This window comes from Lactuca saligna, chromosome 4, assembly GCF_052625555.1.
Source record: "Lactuca saligna cultivar CGN05327 chromosome 4, ASM5262555v1, whole genome shotgun sequence".
Classification (NCBI taxonomy): domain Eukaryota; kingdom Viridiplantae; phylum Streptophyta; class Magnoliopsida; order Asterales; family Asteraceae; genus Lactuca; species Lactuca saligna.
The window spans coordinates 151,978,000-151,989,978 of record NC_136420.1 but is presented as its reverse complement, the minus strand read 5'-3'; the positions used below and the strand labels follow the sequence as shown (position 1 = coordinate 151,989,978).

Below are 11,979 nucleotides of genomic sequence, written 5' to 3'. Positions count from 1 at the left end.
TTTAAGGCTCAAAACTCACAAACACACACTAGGGTTTCAATTTTTGGACAAAGGAGGGTGGAGGCTGGCTAAAGATGATCAACTTTGAGCTAATACGCTAAGCGTACCACCCTGTACGCCCCGCTTAGTAGCTTATGGACTAAAATGCAAAGTTTGATAAAAAGGGGCTAAACGCAAAACTTACCAAATTCAAGTGTTACAAGGTCCATCACAAATCTTTACCCATGCCTTACTTTGAGACGGTTTTTCTATCAATGTTTTCTTCGTAGTAGGCGTTTCAACAGAATTGGCTGTCGGATACTCGACCCTTTTTCTAAGTGTACTAGACAAGAGTTAATTAAAAATATTTGTCTTCCTACTAGGCTCCTTTTCTTGTAGTGTCTATTTCTAGCACCTAAACAATGCATATTGTTATTGGCCACTTGTTTTTTAGGGTGAGTTATCACTAGCCATGGCTTCAAATTCTACGGACAACACGACCAAAATTAACTCTCCATTTTATCCTTGTGCAAAATATAGAACCACAAAATGAAAAAAGAAAATTGTACGGAAGGATAAACTAAGTGATCTGGTAGTAAAATGTCATAATAAATACGTTCAAGGTTAACCAAGTTATACATAATGTTTTCCTATGTTTTAAAGTTAAATACGACATATCCATAGCAATCCATATAATCATTTCTGGATGACTTTAGCACGTCTCATATATTTTTTAGCATTTAGTATGCTAAACTCAGATGGATTCACGTTCATAACACATACAGAAGTACCATATTCAACTTGCTCAGCCTGAGGTAAACCAGCACCATTGATTATGTTAAATTCTTCACGCGATTGATCCACGATAGACCCTGAAGCAGGTAGCACTTTTTCATCTATCCCAGACGAGATTTCACCATTTGACACAGATACTGCTGCATCTTTGGCTGCAGCTTTAGATGATGTATGTGTGGTTACACCTGAATTAAAGAGACTAAGCAAGAGCAATGCAGCCATGGATTCATTATCAGCTGGAGGAGAATTCTCCCTGATACTGTTTTCAACACAAGCAGAAGCTATCTCTATGCTGTTTAAAGTAGCAATGGTCGGCTAAACCAATTGAACACTATTCACCCCATGTGTTGATCTCGATCTGTTCTCTTCTGTTAAACGCCTCTGACTCCTATCCAAGAACTTCGAAACGTCCCTTCCACAATCATCTTGAATGGTCTGTCTCTTCCTTTTTATTTCCACATGATAGAAGAGAATCCTGAAATCACAAAAAACGAAAAGAAGATAAAAGTTGGACCATGATATTTGATAGTAGAGTATCAAATGACCGATTACAAAGAAAACCGTAAACTATTGGGTGTTGGATAGGTATGATTTTGTGTGAATTTTGATAATAGCATAAACCTTCTTAGCATGAGGATGAGAAGAACAGAATGAACAGAAAGGATACCTTTTCAGTTTCCGCCCTATTCTCCTCAGGTCGCAGAGAAGATGATGAAACCTTTTGGCTTACAGAAGTGCTTCCATGCATTATAATCTCAGGTAAAGACTTTTTATGCTTCTTCATCACCTGCAAATCTACTTCATCAGTTCTAGTTTTTCTCAAATGACGTTTGGAACAAGGCTCTGAATTTTTGCGATAAAAGTCTGCAGGCAGACGCTTCATCCTTTTAGCTCGAACAAATGATCTTTCTCGGTCTTTACATGACCTCTTTCTCTTCTTCGATGCAACGCCAGTCTTAGAATTAACTCGGGCGCCCTTTTTCTTTCTGACAAATGTTTCCAGCATGAATTCATCAGAATCATCTTGAAGCTGCTTATATATGTCCGACACCAGGCGGAATTTCCGAGGTTTCTCTCCTGCCAAGTTCCTTTCTTCATCACTGTTAGTATTAGCCCCATCATCATCAACACCTATATGCGTTTCATTTCCAGCATCAAAAATGTCTTCACATACACTGTTCTCATTTTGGTACTGAACATCATCCTTCAGTTTCCGAGAAGATGACTTTGAGGCTCCGTCCATTACAATATCTTTCAGTGAATGATCAACAACTACCACATCTTCCGGTATATCATTTTGGTTCTGAACAGTATCCTTTAGTTTGCGAGAAGATGACTTTGAGGCTCCGTCAGTTACAATATCATTCAGTGAATGATCAACAACTACCACATCTTCTGGCTTATCATTTTCTGCAGCCACCATATCTCCATAGATGACTTTTTCAATCTGGCAGTCGGCATAAGTTACCTTTCCAGAAGCTGACTCCAAAGGTATATCATTGATAATACTAGTTGCATCATTACCAATAACCTCGCCTGCAAAAACAAACATATTTTCTGAATTTAAAAGATTCGGAGGACTGATAGACCTCACAAAGATCAAAGCATCATCCCAAATTTCACATCCGGAACAAGGATGACAACATTTTGGTTCTGAAGAATTCTATCAAATTAAAGTATACATACATTTGGAAATGATACCTGTATGGGTTTCTGACTCGGCAGCTTGACCCTCTGGATTTGTAACTTCAAAATATATCAAAGCTGGGAACAATATAAGCATCAAAGAATTAAAAGATGATCAGATCTAGTTTTTAAATTCTAGAGTACTATACTAATTTCGGTCGCTTACAGTTTGGAGCTTGTGTATTTTCTGGAGTATTAATCAAAGCATCATTGTCCTCTAGAATTAGTGAAGCAAACACCCTTTCTGATTGAAAAGTAGATTCTGGAGAGTAACTAGACAGGTCAAAGGGACAACACTTCTTCCAATCTTTTCTCCGAACCTCAGCAACGTACTGACTGCATTTGGCATTGAATTCGATACAAAATAAAAGGTTAAATCTGTTGATCAAAATGAACCAAGGATATAGCGTACATTGGTGCATATATGCACATAACATATTATATATATATATATATATATATATATATATATATATATATATATATATATATATATATATATATATATATATATATATATACATACATACATATATATGTATATATATATATATATGTATATATATATATATATATATATATAGAGAGAGAGAGAGAGAGAGAGAGAGTCAAGATCAAATACAAGGAAAATTTTGGTAGGAAGGTAAGAAATTTTTTATATACATATTTTCTTAGGAAAAAAACAAAATGAATCATTAGATGATTCCAAAGTAAGATGATTCATACGAAAAAAAAAATCCGGAAAAAACCTTTTCATGATTCATTTTTTGGTAAATCAAGAAAAAAAATTCACTTTTATGACAATTTTAGTGAATATCAACAAAATTATCGTAAAAATGAATCATCGAAATGTTTTTTCGGGATTTTTTTTGTGAATCATATTATTATTGATTCATCTAATGATTCATTTGTTTTGTTCGTCAAAAAAATAAGCCGAAAAAATTGTTCTTACATTCCTATCAAAAAATATTTCTTACCGGATCTATATCATATATATATATATATATATATATATATATATATATATATATATATATATATATATATATATATATATATGTATGTATTGTATGCAACCGATAACATCAATTGATAACTAAAATACCATATTGATCATGATGAGTGATATTCTACGGTTGACAATCAACTGAACTTCACATAGTTTTAATTTATTGTGACATCATCATTTCACATTTCAAACAACTTTACTATTTTTTCTTACAATATATTGAACACTTCATAAGTTTAATGAAATATATTTCTATTTTTAAAAAACTTTTAATTGGTAAGAATTTTTATATTAAAAAAATGTCATTTTATCATTGAACACTTCAATGGCCATTGAACTACATATCCATTGAATAAGAAAGTGACATTCTACTATGGTTGAGGTTAATCTATTGCTTTTCAGCTACACATTCCAATCAACCGGTTATTAAACTATGCATTGTGGATGCTCTTCGCGGTATTTTATTAAACAATGGACATTGGGCATTTGCCTTTAGTAGCCTCATGCATCTTAGGTACCTCGCGCGTGGCATTTCATCAACATGGCTCAGGAGAAGCTATATACTATTGCCAGTGTTGATGAGATGAGAACTAACCATGCACCATTTTACAATTCTTGAATGAATGTTTTTAGGGCGGCATACAATTACTTCATATATGTGTCCAAGGTAGCAATTTGAAAATAAATTAAGATATATGATCAGTACAAACCAAATGGAACAAGTTAATTACAAAACACTGTTTGGAATCAAGCTTAATAGATATACTAATTAAAAACTCACACATACCGAATACAAAAATTTTCAAATTCCTTTGGTTCAGTACTAGTATCTCCACTCGAATTCATCTCCACTTAAAGCAACTGTAGACTGATGATGATAATCAACACCTATGAAAATCAAGGCTTAAAATTGACAGAATGTCTACTAAAAACAGGAAAACCCCTTATCAAACACAAAATAGGCACATATAACTCCCAATATAATTACAGTCATATTCAAATATCATTCAAATACTTAGATAGATCATGTGTCGCACGTTATGTAAAAGGAGACACTAGTGATTGTAGAATTTTACAATTATCATACATAGAGGTATGATAGCGTAATACTTAAGCAATTAATACAAAGGAGGATCTTTGATTACTTAAATTCACTATATATTCTACAAGGAAATTGCTAGATCCACATCCTCTTCTGGATCAACTTTGCTGATTTATTCTAGACAATTAAATAGCTAATTTAAATCATTGTGTTCAATTGATGAACAAAAACACGATACGGAATATGTGGCGAAGCCGATCTAATGTATAAACCCTAATTCAAGAACACAACATGAAAGAGTTGATAATGAGATACATTATCACGTTCGCGTTTTTTCAACCAAAAATCCCAATTTTTTATAGCAAAACCAAACCCTAATTTTTCTTTAGCAAAACTATGCCTTATTTAAAACACATAAAAGATAAAAGGCAGTCAAGATACATCATTGTCTCTCATATGCATCGCGGCACATATGAGGAGAAGATCGATGCCTTCAAATCTAATTGAAATGTTGGAAACCTACCTTAAAAATTAAGCACAGAGGGCTAAATGTTAAGAGTTCTTGCGGTAGCTACGTCTTATATTTCTGCGGGAGGTATGTCTTATATTTCGGAGGTCAATGACACACTACAAGAAAAGATAGACTCGTTTCGAAGGCTAAATTGGGCCGCAAAGCCGCTCGCGTAACAATGAAGCTAAATGATATCGCCTTAGGATATTTTATATTGTACAAGGGATCTACATATGAATGATATATTCATTTTAACATCAATTAAGTTTTTCCAAATGAATTAATAGAACTAGTCAATTTAAAGGAAATTTATTCAAGAGATCTACTACTTTCTAACTTTAAACCGGTACATAATTGCCACTTTCTACATAAAATCATATAAAGAACAGATGTATATCAATGCGAAAGAAACTATCTTGCTGTTAAATACAATTAAAATACTCATTTGTAAAAGTACAAGCACAAGAAGGAGCATACGGCAACAGCATAGATGGACTTGCCTAATCAAAAGACAAAGATAACGATGAATTGGGTAATAAATATATCCATCTCGGTACCTAAATCAATTGAATGCCTAGATGGGTATTGAATGTATATGTTCATCAAAAAAACCCTGGAGGAAGCTTTTATATAAATATCTTTATGCATAAAAAAATCTAGCTATTTAAGATCAAGTTGAAGTTGAAACAAAAGTAAATCTTCTTCTGTATACCAAAATTATGCCCAAATAGAATATTTGCATTAAAATCACCTGGAATATTTAATTTCAAGTGAAGTTGCTAAAGGATTTTGTAATAAACCAGAAGAAATTCAAATCCCATATAAGACCTTGATCTATTGACAAAGATTTTGCTTAAAATTTTTATCTGTGAAGAAATGATAAAAGAGGAAAGCTTTATATTGTAGTTAGAAAAACACTAAGAGCTAGTGTAGACATTTATCAGCATGGTAATGTACATGTATTACAACCACAATCAGTTCACTACAAGAAAAATGGTTAATAGCGGCGACAACCACTACTACCAGCAACATGACTTTATGTCGCTTGTAATAGTGGTTGTTGTCGCTACTAGTGTCGCCACCAAATGTATTTGGTAATGACCCGTTTGACTTTTGATCTCGTAACGACTAAAAACACATGTTATTAATTATCAGTTCCAGCAACATTAATAACAGTAACACTTTTTGCCCCTAATTCTCGAAAATAAGGACCGAGAAAAAGTTATCTCCAAGGTGTTGCCGTTAATTGCCAATAGTCACCGGTAATAGGTGTCGCCGGTAAAAGTCATCGCAAATATATTCTTTTGCAGCTTTCTTTCATCCATTATGTGCTTCTATTCTCTCTAGATCGATTCCATCTTCCCTCTTCTGATTCCAATGATCTGCGACGTCTATCCATCATCGGTTCGACTTTGGATTTCCACCGGCTCCATCTCCGTTTACGGGTGACGCCTTTCCATCACTGACGACATATCTTCTCTGGTGACTAAGGTTCAATTTTAGTGACTAAGATGCAATTCCTTCCTAATTTTTCTTTCTCTTTCTCTTGTAATGTCGATTTCCATCTTATAGTTGAGTTAATTACAAAAAAGTATTGATTTCAGTTTTTGTTAGTTGTTGTTGTCACTGGATCGATTACCGCCACCACTGCACCACCTTGTTGATTTTCCGGCCACCATAGATTCCTTTCTCCCTTAATTTTTAGATTATTTGAAAATTTTACGTATTTGTGTCTATTATGTGAAATAAGCAATATGTGTGCATATTTGGTATATATTTGTGTAATTGCATATGTATGTGGAGGTATACAGAATGTGCATTTGTATTTATAAGCACATGAATGTGGAGTATTGTATGTGTGTATAGTGCATGTATATGTGTGTATATGTGTATTTGTATGTATGTGTGTGTATAATGTATATTTCTTTGTATGAAATGTGGATCGTATGTAATGTGTTCATTGGTGCCTTCAACCCGCTAAACACGGTGAGGAAACTCGCCTTAGAGTGTTGAATCTCATAGATAAATATTTGGCTGTTGACAATCCCAGTGCTATCATTATAAAATAATATCCAATTAATAATTGGATCTCGATTAAAACTAAGAGTCTAAACTAGGAGAAACTACCATTTTACCCTTTACCTAAATTAGCCCAAGGGATAAGCCCAAAACAACTACTCAAAAGGGCTCAATTCCAAAAATGGTCACCTAAAGCCCAAATATGGACCAATCTTCCAAATTGGGCCCTAACCCCTTCGTGGGCCTTCGACTAAAAGAATCCAACATAATGACATCAACCCAAAATAGAAATTTGATGGCCCTACCAGGCCCTAATCTCCTAATGTCCAAATATGGGCCTAAAACCGAGAAGCCCAAAATGTAAATCCCTCCTACTGAGTACGCTGGACGTACTCAGCTCGTACGCTTAGCATACTCCCTCTAGGGCTAGAATGCGCAGCGTACCAGCTTGGTACGCCCAACGTACGCCCCTGTTGACCACCCCACTTCATTAAAGACTTAATCCATTGAGACTTCAATCGAAACTCTTAGATCTAATTCCTTAGGGTGACTTTTCACGTAAAGTTGGAAACTTTACATACATGCATGTCTTAATGGGGCTCAAGTGTTCAAAAAGTAATTCACCAAGGTCTTAACACATGCGTGGTCCATGATTCATCATAAATCTTGCATTTTTATGAATAAGGAGACCAAAAGAAGCCTAGATCTAACACCATAACTTCTGGAGTGAGTCAAGACACTTCTCCAAATGGTCCTCTTCTTCTTCTCCTTCAGAAATCACCAACAAACACTCTTTAAGGCTCAAAACTCGCAAACACACACTAGGGTTTCAATTTTTGGACAAAGGATGGTGGAGGCTGGCTAAGCAGGATCAACTTCAAGCTAGTACGCTAAGCGTACCACCCTGTACGCCCCGCTTACTAGCTTATGGACTAAAATGCGAAGTTTGATAAAAAAGGGGCTAAATGCAAAACATACCAAATTCAAGTGTTACAGGGTCCATCACAAATCGTTACCCATGCCTTACTTCGACACGGTTTTTCTATCAAAGTTTTGTTCGTAGTAGGCATTTCGACAGAATTGGTTGTCGGATACTTGACCCTTTTTCTAGTAGTGTACTAGACTGGAGTTAATTAAAAAGATTTGTCTTCCTATTAGGTTCCTTTTCTTGTAGTGTCTATTTCTAGCAACCTAAACAATGCATATTGCTATTGGCCACTTGTTTTTTTAGGGTGAGTTAATCACTAGCCATGGCTTCAAATATTACAGAGAACACGACCAAAATTAACTCTCCATTTTATCCTTGTGCAAAATATAGAACCAGAAAATGAAAAAAGAAAATTGTACGGAAGGATAAACTAAATTATCTGGTAGTAAAATGTCATAATAAAAACGTTCAAGGTTAACCAAGTTCACATAATGTTTTCCAATGTTTTAAAGTTAAATACCACATAATCCATAGCAATCCATATAATCATTTCTGGATGACTTTAGCACGTCTCATATATTTTTTAGCATTTAGTATGGCAGAGTCATTGATTATGTTAAATTCTTCATGAGATGGATCCATGATAGACCCTGAAGCAGGAGGCTTGAAGCTGCTTATATATGTCCAACAACAGGCGGAATTTCCGAGGTTTCTCTCCTGCCAAGTTCCTTTCTTCATCACTGTTAGTATTATCCCCATCAACATCAACACCTATATGTGTGTCATTTCCAGCATCTATAATGTCTTCACATACACTGTTCTCATTTTGGTACTGAACATCATCCTTCAGTTTCCGAGAAGATGACTTTGAGGCTCCGTCCATTACAATATCTTTTAGTGAATGATCAACAACTACCACATCTTCTGGCTTATCATTTTCTGCAGCCACCATATCTCCATAGATGACTTTTTCAATCTGGCAGTCGGCATAAGTTACCTTGCCAGAAGCTGACTCCAAAGGTGTATCATTGATAATATTGGTTGCATCATTACCAATAACCTCACCTGCAAAAACTAACATATTTTCTGAATTAAAAAGCTTCGGAGGACTGATAGACCTCACAAAGATCAAAGCATCATCCCAAATTTCACATCCGGAACAAGGATGACAACATTTTCCTTCTGAAGAATTCTATCAAATTAAGGTATACATACATTTGGTAATGATACCTGTATGGGTTTCTGACTCGGCAGCTTGTCCCTCTGGATTTCTGACTTCAAAATATATCAAAGCTGGGAACAATATAAGCATCAAAGAATTAAAAGATGATCAGATCTAGTTTTTAAATTCTAGAGTACTATATTAATTTTGGTCGCTTACAGTTTGGAACTTGTGTATTTTCTGGAGTATTAATCAAAGCATCATTGTCCTCTAGAATTAGTGAAGCAAACACCCTTTCTGCTTGAAAAGTAGATTCTGGAGAGTAACTAGACAGGTCAAAGGCACAACATTTCTTCCAATCTTTTCTCCTAACCCCAGCAACGTATTGACTGCATTTGGCATTGAATTCGATACAAAATAAAAGGTTAAATCTGTTGATCAAAATGAACAAAGGATATAGCGTACATTTGTGCATATATGCACATAACATATTATATATATATATATATATATATATATATATATATATATATATATATATATATATATATATATATATATATATATATATATATATATATTGAAATATGCATATATATTGTATGCAACCGATGACATGCATTGATAACTAAAAGACCATAATGATCATGATGAGTGATATTCTAGGCTTAAGTCTTTGACAATGTAGAGAACTTCACAGAGTTTTCATTTATTGTCACATCATCATTTCACTTTTCAAACAACTTTACTATTTTTTTACAATGTATTGAACACTTCATAAGTTTAATGAAATTTATTTCTATTTAAAAAAAAAAACATTTAATTGGTAAGCAATTTTATATTAAAAAAAATGTTATTTTTTCATTGAACACTTCAACGGCCATTGAAGTACATATCCATTGAACAGCAAAGTGTCATTCTACTATGGTTGAGTTTAATCTATTGAATGTCAGATAGGCATTCCACCTCAATCAATCAACCGGTTATTAAACTATGCATTTTGGATGCTCTTACCGGTATTTTATTAAACAATGGACATTGGGCATTTTCCTTTAGTAGCCTCATGCATCTTAGGTATCTCGTGCGTGGCATTTCATCTACATGGCTCCGGAGAAGCTAGCTATATACTATTGTGAGTGTTTATGAGATGAAAAGTAACCATGCACCATTTTACAATTCTTTAAGGAATCTTTTTAGGGTGGCATACAATTAGTTCATATATGTGTCCAAGGTAGCAATTTGAAAATAAATTGAGAGATATGATCAGTACAAACCCAAAGGAATAAGTTAATTACAAGCAGTGTTTGTAATGAAGCTTAACAGATATAGTAATTAAAAAATAACACATACCGAATACATAAATTTTCAAATTCCTTTGGTTCAGTACTTGTATCTCCAGTATTTGTATCTCCACTCAAATTTGTCTCCATTTAAAGCAACTGTAGACCGATGATGATAACCAACACCTCTGAAAATCAAGACTCAAAAATGATAGAATATCTACTAAAATCAGGAAAACCCCATATCAAACACAATACAGGCACAAATCACTCCCAATATAATTACAATCAAATTCAAATATCATTCAAATACTTAGATAGATCATGTGCCGCACACTATGTGAAAGGATATACTAGTGATTGCAGAATCTTTATTATCAAACAGAGAGGTATCATAGCATAATAGTTAAGCAATTAATACGAAGGAGGATCTGTGATAACTTAAATTCATTATATATATATATATATATATATATATATATATATATATATATATATATATATATATATATATATATATATATATTCTACAAGGAAATGGCTAGATCCACATCCTCTTCTGGATCAACTTTGTCGATTTATTCTAGACAATTAGCTAATTTAAATCATTGTGTTCAATCGATGAACAAAAAAACTATACGGAAAATGTGACGAAGGCAATTTAATGTGTAAACCCTAATTCAACAACGCAACAAGAAAGAGTTGAGAACGAGATACATTATCATGTTTGCGTTTTTTCAACAAAAAATCCCAATTTTTATAGCGAAACCAAACCCTAATTTTTTTTAGCAAAACTAAGCCCTAATTGAAACACATAAAACATAAAAGGTAGTGAAGATTCATCATTGTCTCTCATATGCATCGCAACACATACGAGGAGAAGATCGATGCCTTAAAATCTAATTGAAATGTCAGAAGCGTACCTTAACAATTAAGCACAGATAAGAGTTCTTGTGGTAGCTACGTCTTATATGTCTGCGGTAGGTACGTCTTATATTTCGAAGGTCAATGACACACTAAAAGAAAAGATAGACTCATTTCGAAGGCTAAATTGGGCCGCAAAGAGAATATAGGGCACGCATTTGCTCGCCTCTCGCGTAACAATGAAGCTAAATGATATCGCCTTAGGATATTTTATATCGTATAAGGGATCTACATATAAATGATATGTACATCGTAACATCAACAGAATTTTGCCAAATGAATTAATAAAACTAGGCAACTTAAAGTAAATTTATTCACGAGATTTACTACTTTCTAATTTTAAACTGGTACATAATTGCCATTTTCTACATAAAATCATATAAAGAACACATGATATCAAGGCAAACTGTGTTGCTGTTAAATACAATTAAAATACTCATTTGTAAAAGAACAAGCACAAGAGGGAACAAATTGTAATCGCATAGATTGACTTGCCTAATCAGAAGAAATCAAGTTAACGATGAAGTGGACAATAAATATATCCATCTCGATACCTAAATCAATTAAATGCCTAGATGAGTATTGAATGTATATGTGTCACACCCCGAAACCAAGGCGGAAACGTTCCGGGGCGGAGGTGACTT

General features: G+C 34.0%; 1 protein-coding gene across 2 annotated transcripts; it reads right to left on the bottom strand.

The window, feature by feature from the left end:
- Positions 1-8,444: 8,444 nt before the first annotated feature.
- LOC145038865 (uncharacterized) lies at positions 8,445-10,742 on the bottom strand. 2 transcript variants are annotated; one of them, XM_078987092.1, is made up of 4 exons: positions 10,482-10,742; positions 9,351-9,520; positions 9,200-9,262; positions 8,445-9,043 (listed from the first exon to the last, which is right to left on the bottom strand). In XM_078987092.1, the coding sequence occupies exons 1-4, from the start codon at positions 10,559-10,561 to the stop codon at positions 8,595-8,597; spliced, it is 762 nt and encodes a 253-aa protein (XP_078843218.1). In that variant the 5' UTR covers positions 10,562-10,742; the 3' UTR covers positions 8,445-8,594. The 2 variants fall into 2 exon arrangements, with proteins under 2 accessions (XP_078843218.1, XP_078843219.1); XM_078987093.1 differs by having other exon boundaries at positions 8,445-9,034.
- Positions 10,743-11,979: the final 1,237 nt, after the last annotated feature.

What these genes read in the sequence shown, in the direction of transcription:
- LOC145038865 (XM_078987092.1), bottom strand. Translation starts at nt 10,561, where the DNA reads ATGGAGACAAATTTGAGTGGAGATACAAATACTGGAGATACAAGTACT. An exon ending in AAATACACAAGTTCCAAACT is followed by an intron (nt 9,263 to 9,350) that starts GTAAGCGACCAA and finishes TATTGTTCCCAG; the next exon opens with CTTTGATATATTTTGAAGTC. An exon ending in CGAGTCAGAAACCCATACAG is followed by an intron (nt 9,044 to 9,199) that starts GTATCATTACCA and finishes AAAATATGTTAG; the next exon opens with TTTTTGCAGGTGAGGTTATT.